At 38.9% G+C, this 23,862-nt stretch overlaps 1 protein-coding gene across 1 annotated transcript in view; it reads left to right on the top strand.

The window, feature by feature from the left end:
• eng (endoglin) overlaps positions 1-19,165 on the top strand; it is a 61,935-nt gene extending 42,770 nt beyond the window's left edge. The window contains exons 5-13 of the mRNA XM_061698466.1: positions 3,427-3,604; positions 6,790-7,000; positions 7,078-7,180; positions 7,265-7,457; positions 8,642-8,790; positions 9,730-9,960; positions 11,321-11,387; positions 14,377-14,487; positions 16,039-19,165. Of these exons, the coding sequence (XP_061554450.1) occupies positions 3,427-3,604; positions 6,790-7,000; positions 7,078-7,180; positions 7,265-7,457; positions 8,642-8,790; positions 9,730-9,960; positions 11,321-11,387; positions 14,377-14,487; positions 16,039-16,202 (1,407 nt within the window). The 3' untranslated portion in view covers positions 16,203-19,165. The remainder of the gene's footprint in view (positions 1-3,426; positions 3,605-6,789; positions 7,001-7,077; positions 7,181-7,264; positions 7,458-8,641; positions 8,791-9,729; positions 9,961-11,320; positions 11,388-14,376; positions 14,488-16,038) is intronic.
• The last annotated feature ends 4,697 nt before the right edge of the window (positions 19,166-23,862 follow it).

The following is a 23,862-nucleotide window of genomic DNA, read 5'->3' as shown; positions in this document are numbered from 1 at the left end:
TATGATAATAGTCATAATATCATGAAAATATTCATAACTTTAAGACAAGTCTTAAAATTGCAGGAAAAACAATTGTAATTTGGTCTATAATACAAATATATAATTTCATGGAAAAATTTAATATTTCCGGTCAATTTAGAGTCTTCAATCAACCTACCATGCATGTTTTTGGGATGTGGGAGGAAACCAGAGTACCAGGTTGTCATATTCCAAGAATTAACTCAGAATCTTTTTCATGACAGCAAATCTTGAGACAGAAATTGGTGTTTGCATGACAACAATAAATGTAATTTACAGTATACAAGTTGAAACGTTTAAGACAATCAGAATTTATGACCAAATTACAAAATTTGAGAAGTCAGTTTTGTTCAACAAATCATATAATGTTGCAACAATTACTGTTGTACCTAAAAAAAAAATAATAATAATAAAACCACAAAAATTACATAATTTAGTTGAATAACACTTTAAAACGTTCTATTTAAATTGTTAAAAGTTCGTAATGTTATGCGCGAAACATTCGTAACCCTAAAGTAGAGATACTACAAGAATAAAAACTTTGAATTTACAAGTAAATGTTGTCATTTTACGAGAACAAAGCCATAATTTTATACAAGAACAAAGACATTTACGAGAGTCATTGTTACAGAAGAAAATGTTATGAAAACGGATTTGTAATATTAATTGTGAATTCACAAGTAAAAAGTTCTCATTACAAGGCAAAGTTGCTTTCTTTATGGAAAAATTACTTAATTTACAAGTATAAAGTTGTAATACTCCAGAAAAGGTGGTAGGACCTGTTCCCAATTAGTGGCCATTTCATTTTTTTTTTTTATAAAGTCCTCCGAGGAGCCGTACTAAATTTATGAAAAAATATGATTGAACAAATGTTTATGATTTGTATTTAGAGCATTTGTGGCTTATATTTTTGGGGCTTTTTATAACATTTAATTTAGTTTTATTCATTTTTAGACTGGATGATAAATCCTTTCACAGGTTGCGTTTAGTAGTCAGTTTGTCGCAATATTATGTTGAAATCCATTCAAGTCCAAAGGGATATTGACGGCCAACGTTTACATTATTTATTGTATGGATCTTTTTGCATACGTGTTCATACATGTAGCGTGTGTGTTCATACATGTTATCGTGTAGCGATAAACTCCATTATTTCCCATCAGGCCAGGCGTGGAAGCAGCAGTGTCTCATCGGCAGAGTGGATGTATATATTTATACCTTGTATGGAGCCAGATTCCAGTCGATCGTGGTGACGCACAAAGCTAAAAAAGGTCCCATTTCCTGGCCCCAGTCAGGAAGTGAAGGAAAGACCTTGGCTCCAAAGTGGGTTGTGCAACCGGGCCCGTGGACGCTTAACCATAATAAACATTTCTTTTCTAACGGGAGAATAGACGTGAAGGAGAGCTGGGTGGAGGCGAGGAATAAGTGAATGAGAGAATGAGAGAGAGGGGCAGACAAACATGTTTGATATGGAAAAAAGTCTAGGAATGCTGGAGGCAAATAGAAATAGAAACAATGGTGACACACCGCCGTTCTTTGGCTTTCAACCATGACTTCAGCATTCTTGCTCTTTTTTTATTTTTTATTTATTAAAAAGAAAAAATCAAAACACAGGTTTTCCATCACCTTATTTAGTGAAAATGGATGGGCGTAATAACTAATTAATTGATCGTTGAGATTCAGTCAATTTTGTTGATTCAGTTTCATTGAATTCAGCCTACAGAAGAAAAGAAATAAGAAAATCATGCCGTAATTTGTTCAGAAAAGGCAGTAACATTACAAGAAAAAAAGTCATTTAAAAAAAATAAATAAATACAGCTGAAACCGACTGAACCAATACACCGTGTGCGGGGTTTAGCAACTAGTTTACGTTGTTTTTCTGCAATTAAGAATTTAATTTGTCGGTGCAGAAAGTTGCAAATGCAACAATCAATCACTAATGCATGAGCTTTCTCACGCACAAAGAATAGTTTCCAGGTTTTAAGCGCAACTCAGACCCAGCCAGCTGTCACGAAACCACCAAGCCGTACCTATAAAGCATATACTGTGTGTGTGTGTGTGTGTGTGTGTGTGTGTGTGTATGTATGTGTATATATATATATATGATTTACAATAATACTTAACCATATTTAGAATTTGGGAAAACTCGGATCAAATAAAAAAAATTCAATGTTTTTATTTTTTTTATTTATTTATTTTTTTTTTATAAATAGATATAGCCACATATCTACATGTACAAAGTTTGTGATTTTTATCAGTGTGAATATTCTAACAAAAATCCTAAAATTACAAAGATTAAGTTGTCCATTTAGTTTCACAAAAACGTCATAATATTATGTAGGGCTTGGGAAGAAAATGTAATTACTCACCTAAGTCGACTTTAAAAATAGGTCGACAGACAATTTCTGCCATGAAGCTCCGCCGGGAGCAAAATTTCAAAGAAGTTCTGCCCGGAACCCATGTTTCTTACAGAAATTTATTGCAGACGCATGCAGTGTTGGGCCAGTGATAAACTTTGCCAAAGGAGCGTCTGTAAGTAATTTTTATCACACTGTTAGGTGTGTAATGTTATCATATAACATGATGGGTATGAGTCCGCTGAATGGTAGTTAGTGTTTTTTGGCCTTAAATGGTAATCTATACCATGCTAATGCTAACAGTTTAGCATTTAGTATTTTGGTTTCAAATTCTGTATAGCAAATTTATACCATACACTCCGTACCACTCAGCACTTTCTCTCTCGCTCTCGTACAGTGCAGACATTTTTTTGCTCGCTCTGTTTGCTTCGCTTCTGTTTACATTTTTTTCTTGCTGATAAGCTTGTTTTTCTTCTTCTTTTCTTTCTTCTTAGAAGCAGCGACTCCTGGATATTTCTAAACCTGTGGGACTTCACCTTTTTTGTAGATACAGTCAGTTGTTGCTATATTCCAATATTTTCAGATTTTCTGAAGGGCACCTCCTCCACCCATGAAGAACCTTATCTACAAATCTGACTGATATCTGCGGGGTCTTTTCCAGAATAAGTCAGACCCCTATGGAGATCAGGCATTTTTGATCCCTGTAATTACAAGGGACAGAAAGTTTGTCAAAGAAATATGGCACAAAAAAGTAGAACTACAAACTTGGTGAAGATATGTGAATCTATCAAACCATGGTCCATAATCTATTTGATTATAAACAATTACAAAAATACTTAATTGCTTTTAAATGGAAAAAATACAAAAAAATATTTTTTTGTTTAATTTTTACCTCCTCCACAAATGACCTAGCCATTGTGTAAAAGTTTTCCAACGGCTGCTTTAGATGCTCACAGGGTAGTTTCAGGTATTGACACTTAAAAAAAATAAAAATAAATAAATAAAAATTTAAAAATGACATAAGGTATTTTGATATTTTGTCTCCACCTTACAGAAAAGCAATGCCTCAACATTAGTGTTGCACTCTAACGAGCCTCATAGCAACGTCCATCCCATCGACTTCCCCGGTGAGGACGAGGAGCTGCTGAGGTGGGCGACCCGCAGGTTCGGCGGCGTCACTTCCTTCACCACCGTGGAAAATCTCAAAGTGCTGCTCTCCAGGCCCACAGAAGGTGAGGACGTCATTCCTAGTAGTAAGTGTCATTTTCTGAAACGAGAATAAAAAGCGTAGAGGACTGCCTTGCTCTCGCCCGTGTGAACACAATCATTTCCCCAACAAATCCTCCTTAAGGCGATCTGAGCCACAGAAGAGCTCCAACATGGATCAAGGTGGATGTTGGTGATGCTGGCGGCTGATTTTTTTTTTATCCGCTTCCATTTTTTACCCCCTCCGTTACATTGGTGTTTATCTGCAGGGATCATGTTACATGCATCCCACCTGAATTTAAACATGCCGATTAGTACAAACGAGCCTTCAATTGGATGATTGATCCAGTTGTTAATACTGTAAATATTCCTTATATACTGTATACATTATACTTTTTAGGTTTTTAGCAGAGTCTCGTTTTATCTTGTGCCACTTTGGGGGGATTTATGTTAGTCTTTAGTTAACCTGTGAAACATCTGGGGTAAATGCATGAGTCTTATTTGAACCGGTGCATCTTGTTTTGGTTTTTTGTTATTCATATTTTACCTTGGGCAAATTTTGGGAGATTTGTGGTAGCCTCATTTTAACCACTTTCATTCTCCATTGATGAACCCTGGTCTAAGCTGTAAAGGTCCCATATTTTGGCTATTTAAACCTTCATAGAGTGACTCTCTAATATGGACTGAGTATAAAATTGTAAATTTCATTCCAGAAAACACCTTGGTTTTGTCATACGACTGTCCATAAAACGCCCCTCTGACAGCTACTGTACTTCTATTTGACCCAGTTTTGTATCCGCTTTGTCCGTATTTGGCTAAGACCGCCCCCCTTTCCTCTGATTGGTTGCCTCCGTGTTGAAGACCCATTTGTGAGAGAACGTGTGTTTATGTTGAGAGCGCTGGCTCGGGAGCGGAAAGGAAAGGCAGAGATCTTCGCTAGTGACGTAGATAAGCTTGAGAAATTCGAATGACCCGATTTCAGGCCTGTCGGCAGAAAAACGTCTGGAACTCGGGATCCGTGGACCATTTTAATTCATATTTCACGTTTACTTCAGCACCAATATACAGGTAACGCCCAAATACTAGAAAGTTGGTTTGGTAAAATATGGGACCTTTGAGAAATGCACATATTAAGGCATGGGTGAAAAAGGATTGGATTATGGACAATGATAAAAAGTGGTCCAGATCTATGCTGTTCTTTAGGAATGGGTATGGATCAGAGGAGAGTGATGTCTACCTTACTGTAAGGGTTGAGGTAATCCAGGGAAATAGTAGCTCAATAATGTTGGCTCATATTCTGTAAGGATTTGGGAAATTCAAGCAGCAGGGACAGGTTGTAATGTTCCATGCCCTGTGGGGGGGTGTTGTTGGTCTTGTTGCTGTCTTGCGTGTGCAGTTGAAAGCTGGGTAAATATAAAATTCAAGTTCCCCTGGAAAGAGCGCAAAAGAGAGAGAAAGATTTGGAATTCACACCGTGCAAGTTACCAACAGGAAAATACATACTAAGCAGCTGTGGACATTAAAAATTTCGATGCCTCCGTTCCTCGACAGTCTGACTGAATGTTAAAGGAGATGTAAGTGATTATTGGAATCTTTGTAGTAGCCGACACTCTCAACAGGTGGAGACTGAGGTTTCTGTCAAAAGCTGTTTAATATGTGCATGGTTTACATTTGGGCGGCACGGTGGCCGACTGGTTAGAGCGTCAGCCTCACAGTTCTGAGGACCCGGGTTCAATCCCCGGCCCCACCTGTGTGGAGTTTGCATGTTCTCCCCGTGCCTGCGTGGGTTTTCTCCGGGCACTCCGGTTTCCTCCCACATCCCAAAAACATGCATTAATTGGAGACTCTAAATTGCCCGTAGGTGTGAATGTGAGTGAAAATGGTTGTTTGTTTCTGTGTGCCCTGCGATTGGCTGGCAACCAGTTCAGGGTGTACCCCGCCTCCTGCCAGATGACAGCTGGGATTGGCTCCAGCACGCCCGCGACCCTCGTGAGGAGAAGTGGCTCAGAAAATGGATGGAGGGAGGGTTTACATTTGTGTTTGCAAAAACTATTTACAATCCAGTACATGCAGTACTATGCAAAAACTTCAAGGTATTTGGCTTTCGTGTGACATCTCTGGATCCAAAAAAGAATCGAAAATTCAAAATAACCTTTACAAAAGAACTTGAATTTCTCCTCAATGTTTTAATGGATGTCCTACTGTTCAATGTTTAACTGATTTTTTATTTTTTTTCCCCCCTTCTTTCTTTCTTTACAAAACTTGCTGTTCTCTAATGAGGAGCTGAATAGCAAAATTTACAACAGGTGTTTTTTTTTTTTTTTTTTCTTAACTTCCAAAGATGTTCACTTCTGTGCCTTTCTGTGACCTCGTCCAGTCTCTCTGTATCTCTGTTGCGACCTGCTAAAAACACTGACACTCTAAGCTCAGTGGCCACTTCCTTCTAAGAACATCCTGCTTGTAGCATCAAAATGGCGTGGTACTGTTGATCAGTTGTTAGGTGGTCTCATGATGTCAAAATGGGAACAGCATGATGAAGAGGACTGTTAAATTATCAATTCTATTTGGACCAGGTAATGTATTGGTGTATTCATGGATCAAACACCTGTGGTAAATTTTGACTTTCACCTCCTTGTTAGAGAACAGCAAGTTGTGTAAAAATTACTGAAACACTGAACAGTTTCACATGAGCATTCAAAAGCATAGAGAATATCAAATTAACTTCACCTGTAAAGGTTGTACTGCACAGTAGTGCATTTCAGTTTCATCCTGAAATTTCAGCTGAAAGCAGAATATCTCAAACTTTTCTTTGTTAGTGAGGTCTATGTTAATTTACTATCGCTTATTCAAATAAAGGGGTCCCCTCAAATAGACACCCCTACCCCATCTGCATAAACCCCCAAGAAATATGATTTTAGAATGTGTTCCTGTCAAACATTGATGGAAAAATTACCAAAACTTAATAGATGCATCCATCCCTGCGCTGGATCTCATGAACAATGCTCTGTGTTGATTGACACTGCTTGAGCTGCTTCTCATATAAACATGTGGAAAGAAAAAAATCAAATAGAAATACCCTTCTGGCTGTCAATAAAAAGTGAGCATTATTATGTTTCTTGTATGGGATCATGGCTTGTACAAACAGAGCGTGTTTTATTTAGCTGAAATGTCAATGAATGTACATGAATTTCAAAACAAAGGACTTGTGCAGGAACAAAAGGTGGTTCTGGAGAATGCGTGCTCCACAGCGAAGATCCGTCTGAAAAGCACTTCATAAATATCAAAGCCACGCCCTTGACGTCTTCATTCAAGTCCTGCTCTCCCCCACCGGAGCCGGAGAAGCAGCAGCTACGCGGCCCCAATGACGAGGACGCCGCATCGGAGCTTCATATTATCAATATCCCAGAGGATGCCAATATTCGGTAGGCGACGAAATAGTATATTGCCCTGGTCCTCCTGAAGTGTAAATGTCTTCAATCTTGCATTCTTGGTGTTACAGCAACCTGTCTGTTCGCGTGGACACGAGAAAGTCCAGCGTGTTCTTGAGGGGTCCTCGCGGCACCACGTGGACCTTCCTCAACCCGCAGCACACCAAGTTCTGTGTAGGGCTTGCAATCTTGCATTATTTACACTTACTGTTCCAGAGTCATGACTAATTCACTGGGCCTACTTCCACACCTCTCTAGTCCAACAATGAGATTGTGCTGCCCGCCATGGCCCATAGAATTCAGCCCTTGTTTGAGTTGAGCAGTGACCAGGCGGAGGACGTGCAGAAGAAGGCTTTGGATTATTTTAAGGCAGACACCTTCACGAGCTACACCGAAATGAGGCCCGAGGGCTCCCAGTTGTTGCTGGTGCTTGGTCGAGACACCCCAGCAGGTAATGAAAATACAGTGGTCTCGGCTCTAATAAACCTCAATTCATACATTATAGAGCCATATTCTCCCGTGTGCATAAATCAGTGGCTGCATGCATTCTCCCGTCCACTCAAATCTGTCATGTACACACCATCGTGCCATGTATGCACACTGGATGGAGCGACCCTAAAATGTGGGCGTTCCTGGTCAAATCTGGAACTGCCCACATGCTGTCGCATTCTCCGTCCAGCGCTCTGTGAATGTGAAACATATTGCACATTTTCATTCCTGTCAATGGCCAGGCGACGGCTGACTCGTGCTGACGGTATGTGCTGGCTTGCTTCTATGTCAGTTATCAAATAAGTTAGTTACTCGCCCGGTCTGTGGCGCAAAGAAGGTTGCAGGGGCACCGCTGATCTTTAGAACGGGAGGCACAGCCCTTTTTTTATTGATGGTCCTCGAAACGTGTTCAGTCATAAGCACAATACTCTGTTATGCACGGTGGGTTTGTCAGAAGTATGGAAGTATGTGCATAGCTAAAAAGTGTGCAATCCAGGCACATTAAAAAAAAGACTTGCATGCCAACGGGAGAATATGGCCCATTATGAATAAACGCCTCACTTCAAATAGAACTGCACAAAGTACAACATAACTGACTGTCATTCTCACTAACTAACTAACTAAATGAACTAACAAATTAACCAACCAACCAGCTGACTGATTAACCAACTAGGGGAACTCATGAATACATGACCCAACAAGCTACGTGACCAACCAACAAGCTAACTTGCTAGATAACTCAATGAACTAACAGAAAAATGAACCAACCAACAAGCTACCTGACTAGCTCACTAACTAGATAGCTAGCTCGTTATATGGTTTGTTAGTGAGCGTGGTGTTTTTTTTTTTTGTTCCCCCCCCCCACCGTTTATATCATGAGTCAGGTAGCTAGGTGTAACATGTACTGTACTTGATTTTGTTTTTTTAATTTAAAAAATCCACCCCCCCCAAAAAAAAAGATACATTTGGAGATGCATGTTTTTTGTTTGACAGCGACAATGTTATTTTTTTGGTATTTCATGAAAATTACTAACAGTATTACTTAATATTATAAAGCCCCCCAAGGTAACTTTTATTTGTGCCCCATACAAAGGAAAACTTGCAACAGTTGGCGATACATGAACGTAATCTGTCTTTTTGCTTCAGTAACAGAAACGGTAACAGAAGCTACGTTGTCAACCAGGACGGAGCCTCATCAGATGCCTCTGCTGATGCAGCTCTACACGTCACCTGATTTTCACTCGCCCCTGGACCCCAATACCAAGGTGCAGAGTGACAAGAGAATCTATGCCGAGGTAAGAGTAACAACACGTCTCAGACAGTCTGAAGAATGTAGTAGGTTACAATAAGAGCTACAATGGCACCCAAAGGAGTGCAGACCTGTGCCAAGGCCTTCGTTTGATTGATCTTCACTTAAGTGTTGTGGGTTTTGTCCCTGTATTTTTTATTTTAGAAAATATGGACATTTTTCGGCTACTTTTGCGTAATGTTCTTAGCAATGCAACTTACTAACTCACTAAATTTACTATCAAACAAACATACCAAGACACATCTAATGATAAATGAAATAACGGTGGTTTTCCTTGCAAATCACTGTGCAGCCTTTTCGGGTACAGTAATGTTTACATTCATGTAATTACTGCAAGCCCTAAATGGCCACCACCTCCCACAATGCAACACTGTATAGTGGGAGGCTAACTAAATCAATTGCAGAACGGACCAACAAACAAACTACTTAATTAATTGAACGAACTAATGAAATAACAAGCTAACTACACTTACTAAATGAACTAACGAACGCACTAACAAGCCAATTACTTGATTCAATTAACAAATGTAAAAACAAGCTAAATATCTATTTATGATCTGATCTATTAACTAACAATCTAACATTGGTAACAAGCCAATTAACTAACTGATTTACTAAGTGAACTAATGCTCAACCAACCAACACACTAATAATAAAATTAAAGAAATAATCAACCAACCAACTAACTAAATACACGGACAAATGAGCAATCATGCGAGCAACTAAGTAAATTAATGAACTATTTAAAGAAATAATGAATGAACGAACTAACTTACTAAACTAAGCAATTAATTAAACTAACCAATTAGTTTCTTGGCACTTAGATGCATTTGTGATTCGGATTTATTTAGGTTAAGAATTATGGGTTTGATCCCCTGTTTAGTTTCATAGGAATCTTTTTGTTTGAATGAAATTATTTTGTCAGATTTCGGGGCACACTCTGGGTGATATCGTCCTGACCATCAAAGTGATGAGCTGCTTCGTGCACTCCAAAGGCTCCTGCCCGGTAGTACAGGAGCTCCCCTTCATACCAGAGTTCTGCTCGTCAAATTTATGTCCCACCAGCACACGACTGAGCTTCTCCTTGGATCAGCTGCAAGAGCTCAGCTCCACCACTTGGGACCTGGAATGTTCTGTCAAACTGTGCTACAGCGAGGTAACAACTCAGAAAAGGCGCTGCTTTTTAAATCCACATCGATGTGACAGTTCATTACATCATTAGTGAGAAATGTAGCGCATCACACACAGTCTGATCAATAAATGATAAACATGGAGGATGTCAGGGCGGGTTTAGGGTTCATTAAGTAGTGGTGGGCAATATACAGTATATCGCCTTTGATATAATCGTGAACATTGCTTTAACGATGTGCAATTTTACATTACAGAGTATTCATACTGTCTCGAAAAGAAAACAACCAAACGGGTGCATGGGTGGCATAGGACGAAGAGAGAAAGGAGGAAGCGTATAAAGTCGTCATTCGCCGAATCAGTGGACATGATTCAGTCATGTGACTCGGTGGCAAGCAAAACTAACTCTCGATCTCAAAGTTGTGGGCTGACTCAGAGCAATCTTATCAAGAGTTTAGCATCTTAACAACTGGGTGAATGGTCGCTATGGACCTCAATGGAACGCATGTATAATTTATTTGTTGGCCAACAGGAAAATGGCACAGGCCACTTGATGTATGTGCTGGCTTCCCAAACGTGGCAAGTTTAAAAGTGAAGCGAAGAGAATGAAGAATGCCCACTACTGTTTTAATTGTATATTCACTGGAGGATTTCTTCATTTTGAATAACATTTACAAAACAAACTGTGTAGTCACTATTGGTGAGGCTCATGGTGGAGCTAGCTAGCGAAGCCCTACGGCCGCACCGTAAGTTACTGTCACTATCCCATCACTGATCACCCACTGCTGTAGTTATTTAAACACTATTACCAGCTGCTAAACTTGTCACCAGGATAAAAAAAGATTCCCCGGTCATGACGTCGCATATCGTCATCGTCATAGGTAACTAGTAACTGCATCGGAATACATTTCTAAAGTAACCCTCCCAACCCTGAGTATGAGGAATGCGTAAAACTGTGCGATTCCACAAGCACGACTACCGCTAAAGAAAAGATAAATCTGCACAACGCACTCATAAAACACTCCCCAAGTCATTTAACAAATGCGTATCATAGGACAAAGCAAGTATATGCCTGGACATAACTTGAAGTTATTAATTGTTACCTTTTGCCATACAATATTCTTGTGCAGTGTTTTGCAGTAAATGAAGCACTATACAAAATAATAGATGTTATTCTGAAACGCTGTCTTTCAATATGTCATGAGAAGTATAGTAAGTAGAGATTTACACCATGTTTTTAAGGATATTGTCAAATTATCATTATTGTAAAATAAAATAAAAATAGAGATTTTTCTTTTTTTTGGCCCATATTGCCCCCCCACCCCTACTCATTAGAGGCTCAAATGCAGGGCATCTTAGTCAACTGTTTGTCTTTTGCTGCTCACCAGAAATGTGGCGATGGAGGACGAGTGAAAAGGAACTTGGAGGTTACCCAGCCTTGTCAACAAACGCTCAGTAAGTTCAGCTTAATCTCCAACATTTGTTCTACTCACTGCTTTCACTGCACCCTATCAAAGATGATATTTTGCGACAGTTAACAGTCCAGTAGAATCAGACGTGATCGTGGCACAATGTTGTTTGTGTCGATGTTACGAGGAATTTTGGGACTTATTCTGCCCAGTCTTAGCACTTTTCTGCATTTCTCCATTTAAGTCATTTTTATTTTGTTTTAAACTCCACTCAGCAATTTACTTAAAAAGAAATATTGTATTTATATTATTTATTTTATTTTTACATTTTCAGTCATTATTTGTTTCTTCATATTTTATTTTTAGCATTTTGTAAATGTACTTCATGTATTTTTTTCAATTTTAAATATATTTTTCATTTGTTCAATTCATTGTAATTGCATTTTTTTCCATTGAAAAGCAAAATTTTATTTATTTCTGTTTTATTCCTGTTTAAATGTTTTTAATGAATTTCTATTGGGTTTTTTTTTCAGTTCCTCTTTATTTTAACATTACCGACAAAGTAAACATTAGTCTTATTTTTTATTGATATATACATTTTTGTATTTTATATATTAATCCTTTTCAATTTTTTTCCAATGCAATTTAACATACTTTTTCCCCCCAATGTTTACACACAAAACCTGATTTTTCTTTTTAAAATTATTGCCATTTTGGTTTTAGAATTTTGTACTTGGGTTTAATTTTTTAAACTCATGTCATATATTACATTTTTAAAAAGTGGTATAGTTGCAGAAACACTACCAGTACAGTGTAGAAATACTGTACATTTTCTTTGTAAAGATGAGACAGAACTGAAGGATTCGTCAACTTTTGTTTTGTTTCCAAATGGCCAGTGGTCTCCTTGCTCTGTGTCCTCACTGCTGGCTCCAGTTTGGGTGCCTATTGTTACTCAGTGCACCAGAAGCGGCATGCAGGCGGTCGTCATAGCAGTGAACTCAGGATGCCTCCTTTGCAAGTGGGTGCGGAGCCAAGAGGGGGCGGGGGCGGGGAGCTCGTCCTCTAGGAAGGCCTGCAGCCTGACCTTGTGGTCACAATCACAAGTAACGACCCTCAGGGGACGTGGCCCGGAGCCCTTTGTGTTTTCCACGGGGGGTTTTGACTGCGCTGCTATCCAAACACGGGAGCTGGGCCTACAGCTATTGTCGGCCCCTTGGACCGCCATTACTCAAGCACGCAGGAACACTTAAATGATTCCAGCGGTAGAATCACGCGAGGAAGTGGAGGCTGATTAAAAGGAGGGAAACCTCCAGTTTGTCTGGCCTATTCCCCCTTTATCTTCTTTCCTTTGGGTCATACACCTCAATGGTTTCTCAAGGATTTAGTATGATTTTCTACTTTTTTCGCTGATGTGTAGTTTTTTTTTAAGAATCTTTGCTTCCAGACTCAAGGCAAATGTTCGGTGATGTGGTTGGACCGTTGTGCTAAATGTTTCACCTATAGATGTCACATTGTCAAAAAGATGCCTGTTCACACAGATTGTCAAATACTACCTTAAAGACTGCAACCCACATGCCAGGCCACTAGTTGGCAATGTAAAGAAACATGACGTACCAACTCCCACATAAACCATATTTGGAAAGCCTTCCGTGTGATAAGAATTTGATATAAGTAAGTTTATTTTGTTAGTTGGCTTTATAAAAAGATATATGAACAGAATTGGAAAGAACAGTCTCATTTTCAACTTCCAACTCTTAAAGACCAAAGAAAAAGCATGCATCTGCAATTGTGTTGTACATTTTTTCTTTGTATCCCGAAAACAGTCATATTGTTTTCTCAGAAAAGAAGACATTTTTTCCCTACCCGCAAGTAAAGAAGTCATATTGTTTGTTTTTGCAAAAAAGTAAACATATTTGTCGTTTTAATGAAAGACAAATAATGTTTGCTTGTTTTTCAGTGAAATGGGGAAAAAAGTCATATTTCTGACGCATCCTTCTGATTTGTGACAGCATGAGAAAAAATTCAAATAGTCACCTGCAAAGTAGCTTTTTTAGCAAAGTTTTAAGTAATAAATTGTACACAGCAGGTCTGTTGATTTGAGTAAATTTGGAGTGTCGCGCAGACGTGAGTTTTTCTTTTTATCTAATGACCATAATTAGGGTTTGTTATTCTATCCTGTATATATTTTTTGGGTCAAGGCAAAGAAATCTCACATTGGTGTTGGAGATATAAAATGTTTTTCCTCACAGTTGTCCGTTCCAAAAAAGTTAAGTCTGATTTATTGTATTTCCCAAAACTTCCAAATGTCATATTTGATATTTTTTCCGTAAAACAAAAACAGAATAAAAAAATAAGAACTGAAAAATTTTTTTTTTCTGAAGAACATTTGTCTGTTTTTTTTCTCTTTTATTACAAACACAGAAAACTTCTTTTTCTTCACATCAGAAAGACAGAAAAGTCATTTATTTTTTGGATATTAAAAAAAAAAAGCCTTATTTGTTCTGAAAAATTCATAAGTCATATGTTTTTTTCTAAAGCGAAAGGAAAGTATTGTTTTTTTTAGGAGGTAAGTCATATTTGATGTTTACCACACATCTTCAAACAGTTTTCATCTTTCAGTCTAAAATGATGGTGTCATTTGCAAACCACGTTTGTATTTTTAACTGCTAAAAAAACAAAAACCTCTATCAATTTCATGTCAAAAATGTTATGTCCTTAAACATCCTTTCAACCCTCAATAACAAATATGGATCCAGTATTGCGTCTTAGCTAATTTAGTCTGACCTTTCCTATGTTGGCTTCATTATGTGAATCCATTCAGTTGCATTGAAGCAGCCGGAATAAAACTCACTTGGGTAGCCCAACATCATGTTTGCCACATTTTTGCCTCGAGGGTGTTCAATGTGACTGTCAACATAGTCTGCTGCTGTGTGTACCAATAGAGGTGAAGACATGTGGAAAAGGCTCAGTGCTGTCATTGATGTTGAAGGTTGCATCATGTCTTTTTTCTTTTCATTTTCATGTATATGTTTCAGACACTCCCTGCTTTGATTTTGGCCTCCCCGGCGTCCTGGGCATCGCCTTTGGAGGCTTCCTGATAGGAGTGTTACTAATTGGAGCGCTGTGGTTTATCAAAATAAAAACAGGTAGGGTCACTATTTCACACGCTTAATTCACTACCAGTCCTCCATGTTAACATAGATATTTGAATTCAACAGCCGTCAATGGCAGTGAATGAGTTTTTAACAATAAGACTACTGTACATGCTTTCATAAAGAGTTTGTTTGACTCGTACCAAGAGTGTCCATTTGTTTGCCCATATGTTAGAAAGCATCAGTCAGTGAACCATTTTTTTCATGCTAGGACATGTTTTTTCCATTAACTGGCAATTATATTCCTGAAAATATTTTATTATCAACAGTCATATTCATTGACCCCCCCCCCAATAAGTCATATTTGTTTTTCTTTCGAAAAATCTCAGAAATCTATACAGTGGAACCTCAATTTAAGAGACTAATAGGGGTGGAAGGTTCATCCGTTACAGCCGATTGTCTGTTATTGAAGCACTTTTTTTTTTTTTTTTTGTGGCCATATGCACCCATATTACTGTACAGTACAAAATTATTGTTTTGTACTTTTTTCATTGCTTAAAACACCCAGTACAGTGCAGGGTTATTGCAAATAAATATAAAAAAGCTTTTAAAAGTTAAATCAAGGTTCCACTGTATTGTCGTTTACCCAAAAAAAACAAACAAAAACTGTTTTTAATTTGCTGCGTGTTGTGCTTCCAAAAACCAAAGACAAGTAATATTTATTTCTTTAAAAACAGTCAAATTTGTTGATTTTCCACACTAAAGCATCTGGAAAAAGAAAGAAAAGTAATATTTCGTTGTTTAAGCCAAGACCTAACAAAAGTTGTATTGGTAGTCAAAATGGCAAGAAAATGTTTTTCTTTGATTCCTTGACATGTAAATTGTGTTCAATTTCAATTCCCCCTCCCTCCCTCTAATTGCCTATAAGATGCCATTAGATGATGGAAAAGTACAAATTTTATATTATATAGGGCAGTGGCCTGACTAAATAAAGCTCCTCTCCTCACTTCAACATAGTTCCTTGGCATCAACATGCGACAAGCAATACTTGTATACCTATATTGGAAAGGGCTTTGGCCCGAGCACAAAAGCAGCAGATGGTTGAGCTTTTCAACATACAATGCAGGATAGGTTAAAGAAAATGTCCACCAATAGATGAATTGGCATCCCGCAAATATGCGGGGAACGCTGGATTTCTTGTTTTTTGAAAAATGTAGGAAATATACAGTATGTATTTCTATATGTACATAAATATATATAAAAATGTGTGTGTGTGGGCAAGTCCTATTTCTTGTCTATCATTAGTCGCACAGTGAGAAATACTTAAGCGAAATTGAGAAAATAATGGTAATAGTTTTTTTGTTTTGTTTGAGACACAAAGCATTGTCCTGTTGTTTATTCCCAAAGACTACAAACCAATTCATGGTCGTAGTTTTCCCAAAAATAAACATATTTGTTGTTTTTTGTAATGGGACCAAAAGTTGTACAAACAAACAAGTCATATTGTGTCTTCCCTATGCATGACGTTAACAGCATTTAACACCACAGCGCTTTATTTCGGTACTTGGCGGAGGTCATAATGGCTGGAGGTTCTACTTGATTCAGGCTACCCGACTGGATTGGACATGGCCTCCTCCCTGTCTTCTGGCTGTCCCTGCTCGGGAGCCAAGCAGCAGCCCTCGTCGTCAAACCCTTCCGCCTCAGAGAACAGCAGCGCTAACGCGAGCATCGGAAGCACACAGAGCACACCCACCAGCAGCATGGCGTGAGATTCGGGCGAGCACATCACCACCACCAGCGGACACGGATTTGTCCAAACCCCTTAAAGTTAGTTACATTTAGTTTTCTTTCACAAAGGGAGAAAACTAAACCCCATCCATCCCTTTTATTTTACTTTTTTTTTTTTTTTTTTTATTAAAATTCCTCATATTCGATATACAAGCCTGGAATTGATGCAGTCGGGCTGTTTGTCTTGTCGGCTGGCGGTGTCTAATGGATGGCGTGTGACGCTCACCTCTGCGGTCTCCCTTTAAACTGCGGTTTCCAGACAGGAAGTTAAAGAGGGCAAGAGGAAAAGAAAAACAAATTGGCTTCCAGCAACAGGAAAAACAAACCTTGTCTTCCCCTGAGAGCCAGCCGGAAATTCACCGCATTCCTCCACCAATTGTGACGGTTGCGATCGCCGGCGCAATCAAAGTCGGGACGGCGGGAGATGAAGCGAACGACAGAGATGGAAAAAGGCTAGCTGACTGCGTCCAAACGGTTATCGAAACATCTTAAACACTCCCTGAAAGATGTATCTGTCTCCATATTTCCCATCGCCCTTTATGACATATTTGATGCTAACAACTAATAGCTCGTAGGCGGGAGATGAAACAGACCAACATAGGAAAAACTACTTGTTGCATCCTATCTGTTAGTGTTACTACTACTACCTTACCTAAGGAGGTATTTGTCTCTGTATTTGTTTCCATATTTTCATTCATCCATTTTGATCATATTTCCTGTTGCCCTTTATAACAAATTTGCTAACCTAACAGTTCTTATTTTAGCTATTTGAGAGATGGGAAATGCAGCGAAAAAGCCAACTTGGAAAAGAAAAGCGTTGTTCTACTAGCTGCATTCAAACAGTTAGCAAAACGTCTAAATCACTTCCTGAAAGAGATATGTCTCCATATTTCATATTGCCCTTTATGACAAATTCGCAAAACGTCAGTTAGGTAGCTAAAGACACACCCTAAAAGCAGGAACTGTCTTTGTATTTCCTGTCGCCATCACTAACGGCTCTGAAATTAGCTTATACCGCTGAAGGAAAAAAACATTCAAGGAACACTTACTGAAGGACTCTTGATGCTCCGAAGGTAGCAATCTATTAGGCAACGTTAGGAAATGTAGCATTTGTCAGTTAGCGCAACACTGTCTCGGCGAGGACAGAACGTTGAACACTGCCTCAGTCGGCTGCTGGACAGAAGGATTGGTGTAAATGTATGTTAAAGCTCTCTTTTTTTCCACAATTGCCTGTATTACAAAAATGTATAAAAATATAATTGCAGGCAATGTAAAAAAAAAAAAAAAAAAAAAAAACGTTATCATCGCCTATTACTGTTACAGCCTGCAATATGATTTTAATGACTTATATTCCCGCTGGTTGCTTTCAACAATTCACTCTCCCTAACATGTAACTGATCAGTGGCATCCATAGCAAGACTGCATTTTGTCACTGTCCAATGAAAAGCATGAATCTACTATGTTTTTTCCTCTCCTTTTGTTTTGAAAAACCTAGAAAAGTCATGTTTGTTGTTTTTCCAAAAACAAACAAGTCACATTGGTTGTGTTTATGAAAAACAATGAAGTCATATTTTTTATATAGATATATAATGGGGGAAAAAAAAAACAATATTTGTCCGGTTTTTGTAAAAATAAAGAGAACTTTTTTTTCTGAAAAGCTGATTGTTTATTTTCCCCCAATTTTTCTGTCACATAAGAAAAGTCATAGATAATGTTTCAGGTAAAACAAAATAAAAAAAATTTGTTTTGCAGAACAAAAATTAAAAAGTAAATATTTGTGTTTGTCAGAAATAAAGCTAATTTCTTCTTTTAAAAACAAGTCATACTTTTCCCCCCTGAAAAACAGACAAAAGTAAAGACATTGTTTTCCTCACCAAACCATGTTCCAAATAACAAAGAAAACGTTTTTGTAATTTTAAACGTTTTAGCCGAAAAACAGAGCTGTGTGTTGTTTTTCCCAACAATAGTCATGTTTTTTGTTTTGGCTGGAAAAAAAAAAAGTAATTTGTTGTTTTCCAACAACAAATGTTATCATTCGTTTTTTCCCCAAAACTGAAGAAAACTCAGTCCTTTTATTTTTCTGAAAAAACAAGCCATGTTTGTTGCTTTTCCAAAAAGATGTTTGTTTTTCAGGAAAATGCATGAGATAATTGGCATTTTCATGAAAAACAAAGTTCTATTTGTCCAGTTTGAAATCATTTTTCCCGAAAAAAAACCCAAAACAAACAAAAAAAAAAGAATAAAGTCATTGTCAGTCTTTTCATTGGACAGTGTTGACTAGTTGAATCTTACCTCATTTGTATGCTCTGACTCCCTTAATTGCGTGTTTTTATGCTTCTGTATGTTTTTGTATGAAATATGGATCAGAGAAGGCCAGTACAAATCATCACTTGAGTATTTGTGCAATATGTGGAGGGGCGATGACATGGTGTTGTCGCTTTGTTTTTAATGTTTTAAAAACAGTTTATGATTTCCTGCCTTCATTTTAACCACTTATATACGGAGCAAAATCATGCTGCTGAGGACATCATCACATCCTGTATTAAAATGTATCATAGAAGAATTGCAGGATTAATGTATCCGTCACAATATGCCCAGCCCTTGTACGCAATGTCTACATCTGTTTTTGTACAACTGTTTGATAACTACTCTTTTCTCCCTGCATTTTGAAGAATTGGGACCAACTCTCAATGAAGGCACTTACCAAATGCACAATGTTTTGTTTTTGTATAGTTCCTTTTTCTTCATAGTTACTGTATACATTTGACTTGGCACACAAACTGACAAAAGTGACAAAAAAAAGTGTACATTTATTGAGACTGCATTCCAAGGACTGTGTATTATGTTGTATGTGAAGGAATACACATTTTTTAAAAAGAAAATTACCTGAATAAAGTGATTATGACTGAATTAAATATCCTTTTATACAAAGTCGGTGATTCAACCCCCCCCCCCCCCCAAATAGGAAAAATGTGCGACACAAAAGCCTGAAAAATAAGTACAGAATGAGAATTTGTGGCTGTGGCTGTGCACATAAGGAAATGATGCTACAGCTGTGTAAAAAGCCAGGAAAAAAAGAGAATTTTACAATAAATAAAAGGGACTGGGGCTGTGCAAAAGCCTGAAAAAGAATTATACATGGGTAATCCCGCTATTATTTTATTATTACAATATTGTCAAATTGTTGTTGCTTTAGCTATATTGTACTGAGCAACCACAACAGGTATTGTACATCCATTCCAGTGTTCTAAGGTTGTAATAACGCAGTAATGTCTCGGTGAAGCAGCATGTGGCTCATAATTTTCGTACCATTTGTTCCAAGTTACTGCAAACAATTGCAATTTATGATCATGAGCAGGTCACCATGATTAGTGTTAGACCAAAGATCTTATATACTGCATTCCATGCATCGTCTCTGTACAATTACCTCTTTTTCCCAAATAAAAACAACCTATTGTATTTAAATAGAAGAATTGGCGACAGAAAGGCACGTCTGTTTCCCATCATGCAACACACACAGACAATGAACTGAAAGAGAGTGTTATGAGTACTCTGCGAGGTTTTATTTTAAAAGCCAGGCGCCATTTCATAAACATAGTGTGCTTGCGCATGTGTGTACTTGTAGCTCTTGGAGCCATGCGAACAATGCATATTTACGGAGAACGATCAAACATGATATGTTTGCGTTGCCCTTTGGCCCTTGCACAGGATGCATTTTGCGTGCGTGTACGTGTGCGCGTTGGGCGTATGATGACGACCACCAGATGGTGCTATGTTTTAACTGTCCTATTTAGCAACGGATGTCAATAAGAGTAAAGAAAAGAAGGAAAATATTTACCTACCATATATTAATAACCTATGAGTGGATCATTTGAACACAAAATCTAGAAAGTGTAAAAATAAAATACTAAAGCAATTTGAATGAATCAAGAAAACTTGTTTTGTCATGGTACATGTTTGTATAAAGAGGAAAACTACACAGTTCAATAGCTGGAAAACTGCTGTACATGATACAAAAGGACGTCACATAATAGAGACTTACAGAAAATAATCTAATGAAAAAATAGATTTAAAAAAAAAAAAAAAAACATGACCTGGAAAATATCACAATCGACAATACTGTGTAAAAGTCTCGGGCCACCATTTGCTTTGTTTTTATCAGGACTATTTCCTTTATATCAGTCATTTAAAGTTTAAAAACATCCATCCATCCATTTTCATTACCGCTTCTCCCCACGAGGGTCGCAGGCTGCTGGAGCCTATCCCAGCTGTCTTCGGGCGGGAGGCGGGGTACACCCTGGTCCGGTCGCCAGCCAATCGCAGGCACATAGAAACAAACAACCATTCCCCCCCTCACGTTCACACCTACGGGCCATTTAAAGTCTTCAATCAACCTACTGCGCACATTTTTGGGATGTGGGAGGAAACCGGAGTGCCTGGAGAAAACCCACCCAGGCGCGGGAAGAACCTGCAAACTCCACACAGGCGGGGCCGGGATTTGAACTGTGAGGCAGATGTGCTAACCAGTCGTCCACCGTGCTGGCTTTAAAAACATTTAAAGTTTAAAAAATTAAATGATATGACATATGCAGCTATCAGGATCTCACACACACTTTCTTTGTATGTATGGATTACTATGGATTACATCTGGTGAATACTTCCAAAGGTGCTATTGACCCAGAGATTTCAGCAGATGTTGGGAACAATCCAAGTAATCCATACATACAAAGTAGAACAAATAAGATCATAAATTAAGTTGTGTGTAAAAATGTTTTGAGCACATGAAGAAAGGGAGGTGCAAAAAGGCATAGCAAGCAAAGACGACGCCTAAATCTATCAATAATCAAACAGCAATCCAGCCCCTTGTCAGTGCAAATGAATATCAGCTGGTTCAATCCAAATTGATGGCCGACAAAAAGGTCTCATTGTCAAGGTGTGAGTCAAGACACATCTCATGATGGGTAACGGCAAAGAGGTGTCTCTCGCAAACTAATTATTGCAAAACATAACGATGGCATTGGTTACAGGCGTATATCTAAACTTCTGAACATTCCATTTCATTTCTGAGCTTCTTTGTACGGACGGATTACTTGGGGTGTTCCCAACATTTGGTGAAATCTTCATGTCAATAGCCCCTTTGGAAATATCCATCCATCATCCATTTTCTGAGCCGCTTCTCCTCACTAGGGTCGCGGGCGTGCTGGAGCCTACCCCAGCTGTCATCTGGCAGGAGGCGGGTACACCCTGAACTGGTTGCCAGCCAATCGCAGGGCACACACACACAAACAAACAACCATTCGCACTCACAGTCACGCCTACGGGCAATTTAGAGTCTCCAATTCATGCATGTTTTTGGGATGTGGGAGGAAACCGGAGTGCCCGGAGAAAACCCACGCAGGCACGGGGAGAACATGAAAACTCCACACAGGCGGGGCCGGGCATTGAACCCGTGTCCTCAGAACTGTGAGGCTAACGCTCTAACCAGTCGACCACCGTGCCGCCACCTTTGGAAATATATTTGACAAAAACGGTGACATGGCGGCACGGTGGACGACTGGTTAAAGTGTCAGCCTTTTTTATATAAATATATAGGATGACCATTTGTATGTTAACTGTTTTGGGGATTTTTTTATATCTGGATAAAAATGCTCTTGTGGGGCCGTATATGGCCCACGGGCTGTCGCTTGCCCACCCGAATCCTCATTGTTCCTGCCTGCATGGTAGTGTTACTGCATGGAGTTTGAGTAGTGCTGCGTTTTTAAAGTCAACATGACTGATAAGCCTTCTCCTCCTGTGCAAAGGCAGATATGAAAATAAGTCGTGGATACAACGCACGCATGCACGCACGTAAGTGAAGAAAGCAGTAAGTGCGGCTGGTGGAGGGCTGCAGTGATGGTTGACTTTCTAGAACTTTCTCCCATCTCCCGACTTTCATCTCTGGAGCTCAGCCACAGTGATCTTTGGGTTCTTCTTTACCTCTCTCAACAAGGCTCTTCTCCCCCGATTGCTCAGTTTGTTCGGACGGCCAGCTCTAGGAAGGGTTCTGGTCGTCCCAAACGTCTTCCATTTCAGGATTATGGAGACCACTGTGCTCTTAGGAACCTTAAGTGTAGCGGAAATTTTTTTGTAACCTTGGCCAGATCTGTGCCTTGGCACAATTCTGTCTCTGAGCTCTTCAGGCAGTTCCTTTGACCTCATGATTCTCATTTGCTTTGACATGCAATGTGAGCTGTAAGGTCTTATAGAGACAGGTGTGTGGCTTTCCTAATCAAGTCCAATCACTATAATCAAACACGGCTGGAGTCCAATGAAGGTGTAGAACCATCTCAAGGATGATCAGAAGAAATGGACAACACCCGAGTTAAATATGTGAGTGTCACAGCAAAGGGTCTGAATACTTATGCCTGTGTGATTATTCAGTTCAAAATTAAGGGGGTCTAAAACCTTTCCGTACCTCCTGTTTGTATGTATGTATGTATGTATGTATATATATATATATATATATATATATAATAAGTCATAGACTGAAAATAAAAAATATATACAGTACATACGTATACAAGACCATTTATTTTTAATAAGTGATAAGTCAACACTTCCAATTCGAGCAATCTGCCCCATACAAACAGCAACAGCACAGAGGTTCTCGTTTCCAAACGCCAACCATGAGGCTCATATTGACTTGCTGTCAGATGACCCACTTGGCCTTTTGTTTTTGGAGGGAATGGCCTGTCATGGTGTGAAAGGAGATGGACAGGCGGTCCGGGGTGCGGGAGGGGATTTCTCTGAGGGAAGATGGCCGGCAAAAGGTCACCTGTGAATAAAAGCCTTTTAATCCCACCACCTTGGGTCCTGTGCCCAGGGAATATCAAAGTCATCCCAATCTCTACGGGGTCTGGGGGCTGGATGGTGGGTCGGCGGGTCGGTCTGTTGGCTTAAACGGCCGAAAGGTTAGAAGCATCTCAGGTGTTTGTGTTTGTTCTCTCTCTCTCTTCCTCATTGTATGGAGATAAGAGACGAAACGTGCACTTGCATCTTAAGGCTTAGCGATGTTAGCATTTCCCCCAAACAGAAGCAAGAGGAGCTATTGCTCTGCTGTTATTTTGCTACATAGGAAAGCAATACAAGAGTTTCTGTCGTGACTGCTCAGCACAATATGGTCAAAGCGAGTTCACAAAAAGATAACAGAAATGTAGCCAGTTTTACAAAATAGCTGCACAGTGGATCCAAGGCTACTCTAAATGACTTTTTCCCATGTTACCTTTCTGTGGAATTCCGCACTAACAGAATTTCTTTGGTTTGCTTTTATTTCTCTTTTATGATTGCTATGCCACACATACCTCTGGGTGCGATTGTTTTGACGACACAAGCATGTGATGGGTGTGGCACACATACTGTAGATTTAGTATGACTCACATCATGTGATTGCTTAGAATAGTATGCCAACCGAATCCATGACATGTTCTGTACAGTATATACTGTAAATATGATGTTTTAATAATCGTGATGTTCCACATGTGAATGTTAAGACACAGCTCTGAGAGTGATTATTTTGACTATGTGAGCATGTGATCGTTATGGCACACGTGCAATACCTTTAAGATTTTATTTATCTAATCATTCATTTTAGGTAAGGCAACA

Source organism: Phycodurus eques, chromosome 15 (genome assembly GCF_024500275.1).
Source record: "Phycodurus eques isolate BA_2022a chromosome 15, UOR_Pequ_1.1, whole genome shotgun sequence".
Taxonomy (NCBI): domain Eukaryota; kingdom Metazoa; phylum Chordata; class Actinopteri; order Syngnathiformes; family Syngnathidae; genus Phycodurus; species Phycodurus eques.
The sequence above is the reverse complement of the archived record's forward strand: the minus strand, read 5'-3'. Positions and strand labels throughout refer to the sequence as shown.